This window comes from Phodopus roborovskii, unplaced genomic scaffold (assembly GCF_943737965.1).
Source record: "Phodopus roborovskii unplaced genomic scaffold, PHOROB, whole genome shotgun sequence".
NCBI lineage: Eukaryota > Metazoa > Chordata > Mammalia > Rodentia > Cricetidae > Phodopus > Phodopus roborovskii.
The window spans coordinates 11,612,770-11,625,289 of NW_026126588.1; the positions used below are offsets into that span (position 1 = coordinate 11,612,770).

The 12,520-nt window shown below is 42.0% G+C and overlaps 1 protein-coding gene across 1 annotated transcript in view; it reads left to right on the forward strand.

Moving 5' to 3' along the window:
* Col9a1 (collagen type IX alpha 1 chain) overlaps positions 1-12,520 on the forward strand; it is a 60,480-nt gene that overhangs the window by 25,872 nt on the left and 22,088 nt on the right. The window contains exons 16-26 of the mRNA XM_051204506.1: positions 1,226-1,279; positions 1,415-1,468; positions 1,594-1,647; positions 2,085-2,138; positions 3,122-3,166; positions 4,290-4,343; positions 4,431-4,484; positions 10,168-10,221; positions 10,804-10,875; positions 11,336-11,371; positions 12,037-12,081. Of these exons, the coding sequence (XP_051060463.1) occupies positions 1,226-1,279; positions 1,415-1,468; positions 1,594-1,647; positions 2,085-2,138; positions 3,122-3,166; positions 4,290-4,343; positions 4,431-4,484; positions 10,168-10,221; positions 10,804-10,875; positions 11,336-11,371; positions 12,037-12,081 (576 nt within the window). The remainder of the gene's footprint in view (positions 1-1,225; positions 1,280-1,414; positions 1,469-1,593; positions 1,648-2,084; positions 2,139-3,121; positions 3,167-4,289; positions 4,344-4,430; positions 4,485-10,167; positions 10,222-10,803; positions 10,876-11,335; positions 11,372-12,036; positions 12,082-12,520) is intronic.

Below are 12,520 nucleotides of genomic sequence, written 5' to 3' on the forward strand. Positions count from 1 at the left end.
CTTTTTCCTCTTCGATGGTTTCTGGTCTTATTTTTCCACACTTGGACTACCATGTATGCATGTGCCATTACTTAGACTGCCCCACACCTTTTTTGAGGATTCACAGATAAAAATTCATTCTTACTCATCTATACCGCAAAAAAGGTAGACATGACACATGCAAGACAAAATTTCTCACTATCAAGATACGACGGGGAAGGCAGGATATGACTCAGTGATGATCAAATGCTTGAATTGGGATAGAGGCAATTCACAAGAGCACAACTGATCTGGAAAGCCCTTCTGGGAAAGGAAGCCTAGTGCAGGGAGTGCTGTTGGTGGTGATGGTATTTGTGTTATCACAGGGCACCTGCTGCCTAGATGAGAAGAGGAGACTGAGTAGATCAAGTAGAAATGCATTATAGGGGCAGAAATGCATCATAGGGGATGTCTAAGGAAGCAGAAATGGATTGCAGGAGATGTCTAGTATGAAGCTGACCAGTCTGAATTAAGAAATAGAAACAGAGAGCCAGGTTAAGCTTGGAGTAGTTAAACAATTCCCAAAACCTACCTTTTAAGAAAGACATCTTCTCATCTGTAGCAGGTGTCCTTAGGTGGATACTTTTTACAGAAACTATTATTATTGAAGTGGGAACTAAATAGCAAAGAGGAAACAGTGTCTAACCCATACCTCAGCCTACCATAACAGTCAATGAGATTAGCTTATATGTAGATACAGTAAACTTTGTTGTTGCTTTTAAGGTGGAATTCAATCTATTTTACACGTTCAACCATGGCACAGAACCATTATGCATCTAAAATTAAATCAGGAGACACACAACCTCACTTATTCCTACAGCAATACAATAATCAAGACTATAATTTTTACAAGATTTTTTGAACCGAGTATTTGTGATAGATCAAAGTCATTGTGGACAAAGAGCAACAGTTACTCAATAGCAGCAGTTGAGATGGCTTAGTGGTTTAGAACACAACTTCCAGCACCCACATGGCAGCTCAAAATCATCTGCGACTTCACATCTAGGGGGTCCGATACCATTTCTGTCCTTCTCAGACACCAGGCATACATGTGGTGCACACACATACACACAGGCAAAACATCCATACACTTAAAAAAAAAAGAAAAGTTACTCTGTAGTCCTCAATGTGGCTGATGCTTTCTCACTTCCAAACACCCCCAAGTAAGTCATCTTTGTTCACATTGGGAACTTCTGCATTTATACAGGGTGATCAAGGACAGCGAGGCCCCCCAGGAGAAGCCGGTCCCAAGGGAGACAAAGTGAGTATAGACGAGTCCTCATCACTGCAAAGCATTCCGAATTTCTGAATTATCTGTCCATTTTGTGTATCTGCTCGACCTATGCTTTGCACTCATTGAAGATGCCTTGTTTCCTCCTTCTCTTCTGCCCTACAGGGTGCTCAAGGTTCCCGAGGAATTCCTGGATCCCCTGGGCCCAAAGGAGACACGGTATGTCCCGAGCTATATAGCACAGTTCCCAAAGTTCCCGAATTGCCACGAAACTTCAGGAAATAACGTGGAGAAGAAGAATGTGACTGTTTCTAAGACACAGTGTGCTCTTTGTGTGTCCGCAGGGCTTGCCAGGTGTAGATGGTCGCGACGGAATACCCGGAATGCCAGGGACAAAGGTAGCTGTGTGATGCAGTTCTGTGTGAGTGGGGAATGGGGGCATCTCTGCCCTGGACAGCTAAGCTCGGCGTTTTCATAGCACCGTTACCAGGACGTTTGCTTAAACAGCTCTGCCATTTTTTTTTTCCTCCTCTCTTTCAATGTTTGAAATTGCTAACTGCAAAATACTTATAAAAATAGTCCACGTATGTGCTTGCCTTAGGAAATCAGTAAAATAGCCCCATTGATGAAGGCAGACTGAAGGAAACTCTGTTTGAATGGGTGTCCTGTGTCCTACCCACCCACCACCTATCCCGAGCTAAGTAATTAAAAGTGCGTCTAAGGTAGCTGCTGGAATTTTTTTTTTTTTTTTTTTTACCTAAAATGTCTGCACTCCTCTTTCTTAGAAGAACACATCACAAAGGAACAATTGTGTGATTAAGAACTTTGCTTTCAGGGTGAAGCAGGAAAGCCTGGACCTCCTGGTGATGTGGGGTTGCAGGGGTTGCCGGTATGTGCTCATCTTTGGTTGCTTACATGTTCATGTTTTATGTACTTGATTAAAAGAAAAAGATGAATTCCGAGGGATGGATGCATTATGCAATTTGTTAAATTCTGAGGAAAACATGATGCTCTGTGTTTTGTTTTCAATGTTTACATTTTTGATGTTTCCCTCCTGTGATTAGCTGGTCATTTGACCAGAAAAGCATAAAAAGTGTAATACATTCTGCTTACGCACTAGTTTTATGATTTGGGTCTGCCTTCTCTATTATCTTCCTTAAATAGTCCAGGGTAGTGGATTCTGTTCCGTTTCTTGCCTTGTTTTTAGACAGTCTTGGAGTTCTTGTTAGCAGGGCTGAGACACAAGGGGATGGAAAGATTTCTCAGGGGCCATCTAAGAAGGTTACCAGTCTTGGGTTAGCTGATATTTTGAAACAGTGAAATTGGTATTTCCCTACATTAGTGAGGCCAAAAATTCATATGGATTACATTGTTTGCGTTTCGTTTTTGAGTCTTTGAAGGCAAATCATTTGAGGTAGCAAAGGATATTTGGTAGTTTCAAGAACTGGCTCCCAATCTGTTATGGCATATGGCACTTTGTAAGCTGCTAGGGGATATGAGGGCTCCCAATACCAAAATGAGAAAAATGAGAATTTTATTATTCTGTACAAGACACAATATTATGTCCTTATAGCATCTGGCCTGCCCGGAAGATTGTTTGCTGATGCAAGGACGGAGATGAACTCTAGCTTGAAAGGTTATTCCAAAAAAAAAAAAAAAATAATTCTAGCCTGGAGTGTTTCCTTAAGGTTCAGCTTTAGCAAGCTGGGTACAGTAAAGCTGAGGACTGCACACCACGTGTGGCTTCTCCACACTGCCTTTGAGGTTGCCATGACCTCATCCACCTCTTCTTAGACGGTGGGTTTGGCGTCTCGAGTTTGATGGATCCTCAGATGAGAGAGTTAAACCCAGAATCTGTGCGTTTTCTTTTAGGGTGTACCTGGGATTCCTGGTGCAAAAGGTGTTGCTGGTGAAAAGGTAAAGCGAACAGAACAAAACAACTTGCAGTTGGGTTTATTTTTATTTTTTTGCTTTATGCCTTTATGAGTTTATTTTGTTGCAATTTTAACACACCCAGCCTGGATTTGATTTTATATTGAACTCCAGGGAGAAATCAGAAAAGCAAAAGCTTTGGTTGGTCACGTTCTAAACCTCTTTCCCAGCTGCAAAAATCTGCTGACGAGTCTTCCTTCATGAGAATGTCATCCTTTGCTGGTATAAGACAGAGGCAGCATCATGGTTTCTGACTACTTAAAATACAGACTATATTGGTTTTTTGTTTTATTTTCTTGTGTGTGTGTGTGTTTTTTTTTTTATTACTCTGGATGGTACCCAACCTGGCTGACTCCATCAACTCCCCATGGGTTCCAGGATGCTGGGGCTATTTTACCTCATAATGGATCTTCTTTCTTTATTTGTTTTTAAAATTTCATTTTACATTGCAACCAAATTTCTCCCTCCCACCCCTCCTCCTGAATTATACTATTAAGCTACAGAACTGATGTCAGATTATGGTTCATAGAGAATTAAAAACAAGCCAATAAAAGCAATAGGCGAAAGAAAGGAAATAAATAATAACAGAGCTTTTCTTTAGGATAACGTGGGTAAAACGTGATAAAGTAGAACTTGAGGCTGATGAGGTGGAATTGTTTGTGAAGAGCTGGCCTAAGTTTGGTCCCCAGGATCCCTGTAAAAGGCCAGGCATATGCACACAGTCCTGGAAAGAGGCTTTCAGCTTGCTGAATGGCCAGCTTAGCCTACATGATGAGTTGATGAGTTGCAGGACAGTGTGAGACTGTCTCAGTAAAAGCAGACGGATGGTGCCTGAGGGTTGACACACAAGGAGGCACCCAGGCTTTCACATGCACACAGGTGCACTCACACCCACAAACATACGTGTGTGCACACACATGTGAGCATGTGATCATATGTATATACAAACACACACATAAAAAAGAGCTCCTGTACCCTCCCAAAGTCTCAGTGTGAAACCAGGAGACTAATGCTACTTAAATACACAGTGCCTAGTGTGGGTAAGGCAGGTTGATGACTGACTATATTTCAGTTTGAATTACTCTAAACGGTGTGTTTTTATCTTTAGGGTAACACAGGTGCTCCGGGGAAGCCTGGCCAGTTGGGAAGTCCAGGAAAACCAGTAAGACAGTAGTTAAGCTTTCTGTCGATTCTAATCCATAGTTACCAGGAGATGTTCATGAATGTTTCTCTGCTCTCCTCTTCACAGGGCCAGCAAGGGCCTCCAGGAGAGGTGGGGCCTCGAGGCCCCAGGGGCCTCCCTGTAAGTACTTCCCTTCTGTGCCTTCCTTCCCTCTGACGACTTTGATGAGTGCCTCTCTCTTGTGAATTCATGAATGTTTGAGCATCTGTGTGTCTATTTGTTTCTAGACAACAAAATGAGAATACTAACCTATATATACAGTACATTTTCTTTTCAAAAAATGCTACCAAAATGATGGTGTGTTTAAAAGGAAAGTGTTTATGTTTTTTAAGACAGAGCTTCTCTGTGTAACAGCCCTGGCTGTGCTGGAACTCACTCTGTAGACCAAGCTGGCCTCGTACTCATAGAGATCCACCTTCCTCTGCCTCCTGATTGCTAGGATTAAAGCGTTGCTCTTGGCTGGGATGTTTTATTTTCATCTCATGTTGGGAAGTATTTTAGTGTGGTTAAAAACCTTAGTTTAGATGTAATTCACATGCTATATAAATTCCCACTTAATATACATGATGTTTATTTTTAGTATAGTCACACAATTATGTAGCCGTCGCTGCCATCAACTCTGGAATATTTTCATCACCCTCTAAGGAAACCCTGGTCTCATTTCCAGGCATGCAGCTCCAATCCCTTTAGTTCTCTACAGTCCCGGCTCCAACTTCCATCCCTATGGCTTTGCCGATTCTGAAATTTTTTATATGAGTGGATCCCTTCCTTCCTTCCTCTTTCTTTCTCGCATGTACATGTGTGTCTGGAATGTGTTTATATGTGGTGTTTCCATTTGTGTGGACACATGTGACATGTGTATGGAAACCTAAGGTGGACAACAGAAATTCTTTCCAACTGTGCTTTACCTTATGCTGGGAGCAGGGGTCCCTCAGTTAAATCCAGAGCTCGCTGCTTACTGATAGGCTAGTCTGGTTAGCTGGCTTGTTCCAGGGATCCTCTGTCCTGTCTTTCTAGTGCTGGAATTCCAGATTGGCATTTATATGGGTTCCAAAGACCCGAACGCTGTTCTTCACACCCAACAAGTGATTTAGCCACTGAGCCATATGGTAGAACCCAGTACTTCTTGGAATGGGTTGACTTGGAAACATAAGGAATCTTGACATGTCACCTTCCTTGGTAATTGACTTTTCACCTGCAATATTTTTTAAGAAAAAAAAAATGGCATAGTGTTCTGAGTATTATTGCTCTAGAGCAAAGCCTTAGCACCAAAGAACTCTCCTGGAAAACGCATTTATTCTTCTGTTTACATCATTGAATTCTGTTTTGTAGACAGATTCACATATTTCCACCTATGGTTGGCAAGTTTGATCCGATTTTCCTGTAAATCTCAAATCAAACTGAGTAGACGGGATTAGAATATGTCTAATTGTGTCCTAGATGAACATCTTTGCAATGGATTTTTGTTGATTTGATTGCAAGAAGGACTAGGTTTTATATTATTATTATTATTATTATTTTATTTTGACTCTCTAGTGCAGTGATCTTCAACCTTCCTAATGCTGCAACACTTTTTAACACAGTTCCTCCTGTGGGGGTAACCCCCAACCATAAAATTATTTCCGTTGCTACTTCATAACTGTAATTTTGCTACTGTTACGAATCACGTTGTAAATGTCTGTGTTTGCTGATGGTTTCGGTTGACCCCTGTGAGGACAAGAGAGGGGGGCGTGCTTGGCACGCTTGCTTTAAAAGTGGGGGCTTGCGCGCACGCGTAATTGAGTCCTCTGGCTGCCAGGTAAAGCTTGAGCAGCCAGGTAAGGCTGAAGTAGCCACAACATGGCCATGAGCGTCCCGCCCATCATTGGGGGCGGGATCAGCAGGCTGCTAGTTCCTAACACCCTGCTCCATTCCCAGCACAATAGCCTTAAGCAGAGAGGTCTCCATATGGGTACCAGATGGTGTGCGGTTGGGATTTCTAAGCTGCACCCCATTCTGCCCAGCCCTCGGCAATGATGTGTGAAGCTGATATGTGTGATGTTAACTATTCAGACAGATTTTACTCTGCACATGTATAAGGGAATATTTAAACCCACGCAAGATAAATACAACTATATCATATCATAAAATTGAATCCTTGAAAGCATCTTTGCAAGGAACAGAAAGTTATTCCCTGAGGTCGAACTCATGTGACTTTCCAATTTAATAGGAAAATGAATTGATATAAGACGCAGTCTAGAGAAATCAGGATTGATCTTTTGGGCTACACCAGCATCTTCCCTGTTTGCTGTTGCCAGAGAGAGACATTTAGTATGCAGAACAGGCTGAATATAATGGTTTAATTTCTCACTTCTAAAATTTAGCTAGCATGTACCAAAGATAGTATTTTTTTTCTTCAGCTAGCTTGCATTTGGGATAATTTTGGAAACATGGGAACTATAATATAAATGCCATGACAAATTAAAGTGATGGAATGGAGTTAATTCTTTTGGAAAACAATTATGGCAGCATTAAGTCACACTAAATTTCCAGATTTTTTTTGTGATTTTTTTAAATAAATGCCCAATAGTTCCTTTATAAAGGAAGAGGCATCAACTTGCGTCATTTGGTGTCGGTCTCTCTCTGCAATCTCACGTCACCGCCATAGCATGGCTATCAGTGGGTACTTGCTTGCTGAATTCTGCTGTTCTAAGACTTTTAGCCATTTTTAAATTTAAGATTTCAATCTTAAACTTTCATCCAAAATTTAAGTAAAATTGGTAAAGACAGATACCCAAACCCGAACTAATCCCTGGGTGTTGGTTACACTAGAGGCACAGAATTAGAGTCAGAGGCGAAGGTGGCTGACTTAGAACAGGGACTATGGAGCAAAGCGCTGGAAACTCTGGTGCAGCCCAGATCTAAAGGGCACAGAGGAGGGAGTTGTTCACAGCCACAGCAGGAACGGATGCCCCACATCTTCTCTGCAGCCTCCGCTGCCTCTCAGGGATGCATGGGCACGTGTGTCTGAAGTTTTCCCTGTGTGTGAAAGCACGGGGATCCTGAGAGGAACAAAGAGCCCTTTAGTACAATCTCACATAGTAACTGGCAGATCTGTCTCCATTCTGATTCCTTCTGGCTCTCTTGTTATAAATGGAGACGGTTGTTGTGTAAATATCAGCCACTGGGAGGGGCCTTTCTGTACCAGCCTCCACTGCCAACACCTCAGAGTGTGGTGACCACAGGCTGTTGGAGCCCAAGGCTGTATCATTTATGAGCCTTGACTAGTTAGTGCTAGAATGTGTTTAATCTATGTTTTTAGAGTGGCCATTTATATCTCAACTACTCATCTTTTTCTTCTCACATAAAAATTTCAGAATCTATGCAAGTATGTGTAGTGTGTGTGTGTTGTTCAGAAACCACAGACATTGACTGTTAGAAAACCTGTCCTTAATACTTTGTTTGTAAGCAACTGTTTGAATACTGTTATGAAACAACATTTCTTCTTTCCCAGTGAGGTGATGTCTCTAGAAATGGCTACATTTAGAATAGCCTGGAGTGTTACAAGGGAATGAAGAACAAAGGACCTGCCTGTTTATGCAGAAGCAGAGGAGCACATATCCATATGCCATGGGTCTTTCTTGTGGTCCTCCACGGGTACATCCATCCAGCAGTGCAGGCTGTCCATAGTGGTACCATGAGTCATCCACGGGTGCTTACCGCAGGCTTGCCAGTGGTTGGGAAGGGCTTGGGAAACAAACAGAAGTCAAGAAAGACAGGAGAAAATAAGATTTCAGCAGAGAGAATCCTTGCTTTTGACTCATAAGATAGTTAATCCTCCCAAAAATAAACCAAAGGGTATACAGTCCTAGTATTTGGGTTTTGGAAGAGAACTATATTAATCACCCTGAATTTTGATACAGTAGCATGGCTCTTTTTTTTTCCAATGTAATATGGGGTTTTAATGCCATTACATGTAAATATACATTGTTGGTTTTCTTTTTTATTTATTTTTCTCATTTTACATATTGATGCATGGCTCTTTTTATTTACAAGTGAATTAGAAGCAAATGCTTGAGTCTCTGTTGGAGACCAAGCTTTCTGCTCTCATCTGATATCTGTTTTTCCTCATCAGTGGCAATTAGTTTTTTTCTTTTTTCTTTTCAAGACAGGGTTTCTCTGTATTGCTTTGGAGCCTGTCCTGGAACTCACTCTGTAGACCAAGCTGACCTGGAACTCATGGAGGTCCACCTACCTCTGCTTCACATGTGCTAGGATTAAAGGTGTACACCACCAACTCCCAACTAGTTGTAAAGACTAAAGTCAGGTTAGACCAAATGACTCAGAGGGTCTGCACCACAATGCAGTGAAGTATTTGAAAATGCCAATGGTATTTGTATCCTGAAGAGAAGCCATTTTTGAGCTTGGAAGGTCCGGGCCAAATTAATAAGAGCAGAAGCTAATCTCTTGTGTTGCAATTTTTAAAATTAAATTTATTACTTTGGCTATGTCATACATGTATTTAATGCATTATGAACACATGTACCCCACATATGTCTTACTCTCCTCCCCACTCCTCCATATAAGCCCTCCCCCACCCCGCTTTTATTATCTGCTTGTTTTGTCTTTATTTAATGATTCAATCAGCTAGGGTTATCTGTATGAGCATAAGTGTAATGCAAACTTCTGGGGCATGGGGGACTCGACAGAGCCTACGCTACTGACTCTCCTTCCTCTGGAATGCATCCTTAGTCAATAATTCCCCAGGGAAGGGTGGACCCATGAGCCTTTCCTGTGGTAGGTGTCTGGGGAGGGCAGAAGATAATCTCTGTAAGTGGATAGAAAACAACTGTTGCAGTGGTCACTTCTCATCTAGATTTACATCCTTCCAACGCCCATCCTCATGGCGCTGCCTCAGGTTTCCAAGGTGCTCATGGGTTTAAGGACCAGTGTCCTATTCCAAATGCTTACACCTGGCAGGTTAACAGAAAAATTATTGAAAAGTACTTGTGTTGAGTTCTAAAGAATAGAAGTAAAAGTCACACATCTTTTTCTCGAAAGTTCCTTTTTTTTAAAGTTTGAGGTTTCAAGTAGAATAGAAATTTGAAGACTTAGATTTCAAATAAAAAGCTTGAAATTGGCCCACAAAACAAAATTAGCATTGCTGTTGGCTGATCTTCATAGTGAGTCATACTTCTCAATGTCTGTAATCCTGGAAGACAAATTTGGACCTAAGATGAGTGAAACAAGAAATCTAATCTCAGAAAGTTTGTAAGTGTCTGCCATGTGTGTCTTCTTGAAGTTGCAGTAGTGATTTACAGGCAAGCATCTCTGCCTTGTGTTTCCTTCTCATGCTTTTGTTGAGGTAACAATCTCTTGACAGTGGATCCTTGAAAGCATCCATAGACACTAGAGCTTAGTCTGTATCATAGAGATGGTACCATGCCAAACGAGTGGGTATGGAACACCCCAAGAACACATCTAAGTGAGGGTATAAACTGTGTATCTATGAATACCCATAATATAAAATAGGATGTGGCTTGCATGCTGAACATTACTAGTTGTCATTGCATGAACAAAGAGCGGATATTTCCAATGGCCTGCATCCATGGAACAGCTTGATCAGGTTCCATGAATAGGGTACCTAGAGAGCAATTAGATATTGACAGGATGGCTGGCACCTTCAGTAGAAGTGAAGGGGAAGATTTTGGCAACTCATACATATTAACCAAAACCAGTGTGGAATGTTGTTTTCTCATATAATAATTAAGCATTTGACTCTGGTCTGAACATCCAGGTGATGACAACATGTTTGTTTCCACAGGGCAGTAGAGGGGAAGCAGGACCAGACGGGTCCCCAGGCATACCAGGTAAACTGGTAAGTGATGTTTCCTACCTCTATGTGTTTGCTTCCTACAAGGCAGATACGTTTTTTTTTAAACAGAAAAGGAGAGAAAAACCAATTTGCAAAAGGTCATCTAATCAACCACACGTTTTTATTGTTATATGAATATGTGAAACTATAAATGTAGAATTTCATATTGTAGCTATGATTATTTAAGCAGCGTGGTTTGAATGCGTCTGAAAACCCAGAACGGCATGAAGTGCCACGTTTGGTGGCTGCCTCTTGGACGGGAAGGGAACTGTAGCTGAATGCTATCTTTTGCTCCCTGTGTAGCTCCTGTTTATTCAGCAGGAGGAGCGACAGCTTGCCGCCAGGACTTTGGCTGAAAGAGTTCACTGTTGCTGAGTAGGGGAGAGGGAATTCAGAGGTGGGGTGGAAGGTGGGAGCCCACCTGCCGCCCGCCCTCTTCTGGGACACAAGAGGGAAGAAACAGAAGGGGCAGCACTAAACCAACATTAATTTTAGACATGAGCTGATACGTCAGGGCCCTGTCTGGCTTGTCAACATGAAGCGTTGTGGGCAAGGTGACTTGGGGATTTTCTGTTTGTTTTCCAGGGACCTCTTGGTAGCCCTGGCCTCCCTGGCCTGCCTGGCCCCCCTGGGCTTCCTGGAATGAAAGGCGATAGGGTAAGATATCCAGTACTCTGCACACTTTTTTTTTTTTTTTTTTTTTCCTTTTTAAAATCTGGGATGAATCCTTCTTTGTTGAGAAATCAAGACTGTTTTGCCCAGGGAAGCCTGTCTCTGGCGATTACCATGAAGAAAGACCGGGAAAGGCCACTGGGGTCACTGAGAATTGATGTTGCAAAGAAAGAAACAAATCAAAACAGTATCTTCCTGGAAGGAAAGAGAGAGAACTAGAGGCTAAGAGGAGTCGAGGATCAGTTATAGTGTTTATTTAGTTTATATTCATATCAGTGAAAGTTCATTCACATGGATATGATCCGAGAATATCCCCCAGTTACTAGCGATTTGGGGAACAATTGTCAATAAGAACAGGTTTCTTCTGGTCTTCATTCAGGGATGTGGACTCATCTGAACTCACAACTCAAAATACTGAAAAAATATTCAATCTCGTTCATTTCAGGGTGTGTTTGGCGAACCAGGTCCCAAGGGTGAACAGGTAAGCCGAGCATGTGGTTAGTGGTATTGGATTTATGCCACGTCACAGGGGCGGGGCTGGCGGGTTTGTGGGCGAGATGTAACCATGGTGGCTCACAGCTTTTCTCAGTGTACTGTATAGCGAGGGAAAGCTTTAATGGAGTTTTGTGTGCAACCAAAGAGTTTTCATATGCGGGAGCTAAATGGCTGTTTCTCGTGCTGCGTGGCGCTCTTTCTTTGAAGAGGGTGGCCCTGTCTCTCGGGCTTGCCGAATTTGATTCAGATGACAGACTTTCAAGGCCACAAAATAACATTTTAAGTATTGTTTGATCAAGACCTCAGCAAATAAAAGGTGTAAATAAAGCAGAGTCAGTTCCCGTGCCTGGATTCCTAAATTTACTATAGGATGTCATTTCAAGGGTTGTTGAATTTTAAAATTGCTAGATGTCGTTGTTAGCTTAATTAAATGAACTAAACTCAGTCAGTAGCTGGAACCTGGTCTCACCTCTGTCTTCTCTGTCTACTCTTGTTTTGGTTAGGATTAGCCTGCTGTCATGGAATTGAGAGCTCCTACTGGATCTTTGGGGCATCTGGGGACTTATAAATGCTTGTGGATGTTGACTTGTTAGAGCTGACCCATGCATGGAGGACTGAAAAGAATGTAACATTTTATCCTAATTTTTTTAGGGTGCTTCTGGAGAAGAAGGCGAAGCAGGGGCAAGGGGTGATCTTGTAAGTTTCTTTATTGGTTGATATAAAACTTTAGACATTTTTAAAAAGAGGTGCTTTTTCTTTCTGACACTGTTCTGATTATCTTAAAGGCCAAGTGGATTTTTCCTCTACTTTGACTAATGATTCCAAATATTGAAGGCAAGGCTTGGTGAAGCAGATTGGTAGACGTAGCTTTACACGTCTCCAGAATCCCCTTAGAGATGGTGAATTTTTCCATGGTCTCATACTGAGACATTCAAGTTATTCATATAGTCACAGAGTGCATTGGAATAGAGACTAGCAGGGAAACAATGTCTTTTTTAGGGTCAGGGAGCTGTGGCTCGCAAATAGGGCTGAGAACATTCTGTCTACCCTGAAAACACCTGAAGGAATGATCTCTATCTCCAGAGGGTGAGACTGCTGAGTCTCCAGGGAAGGGACAAGGGCAGAGCACACTGAG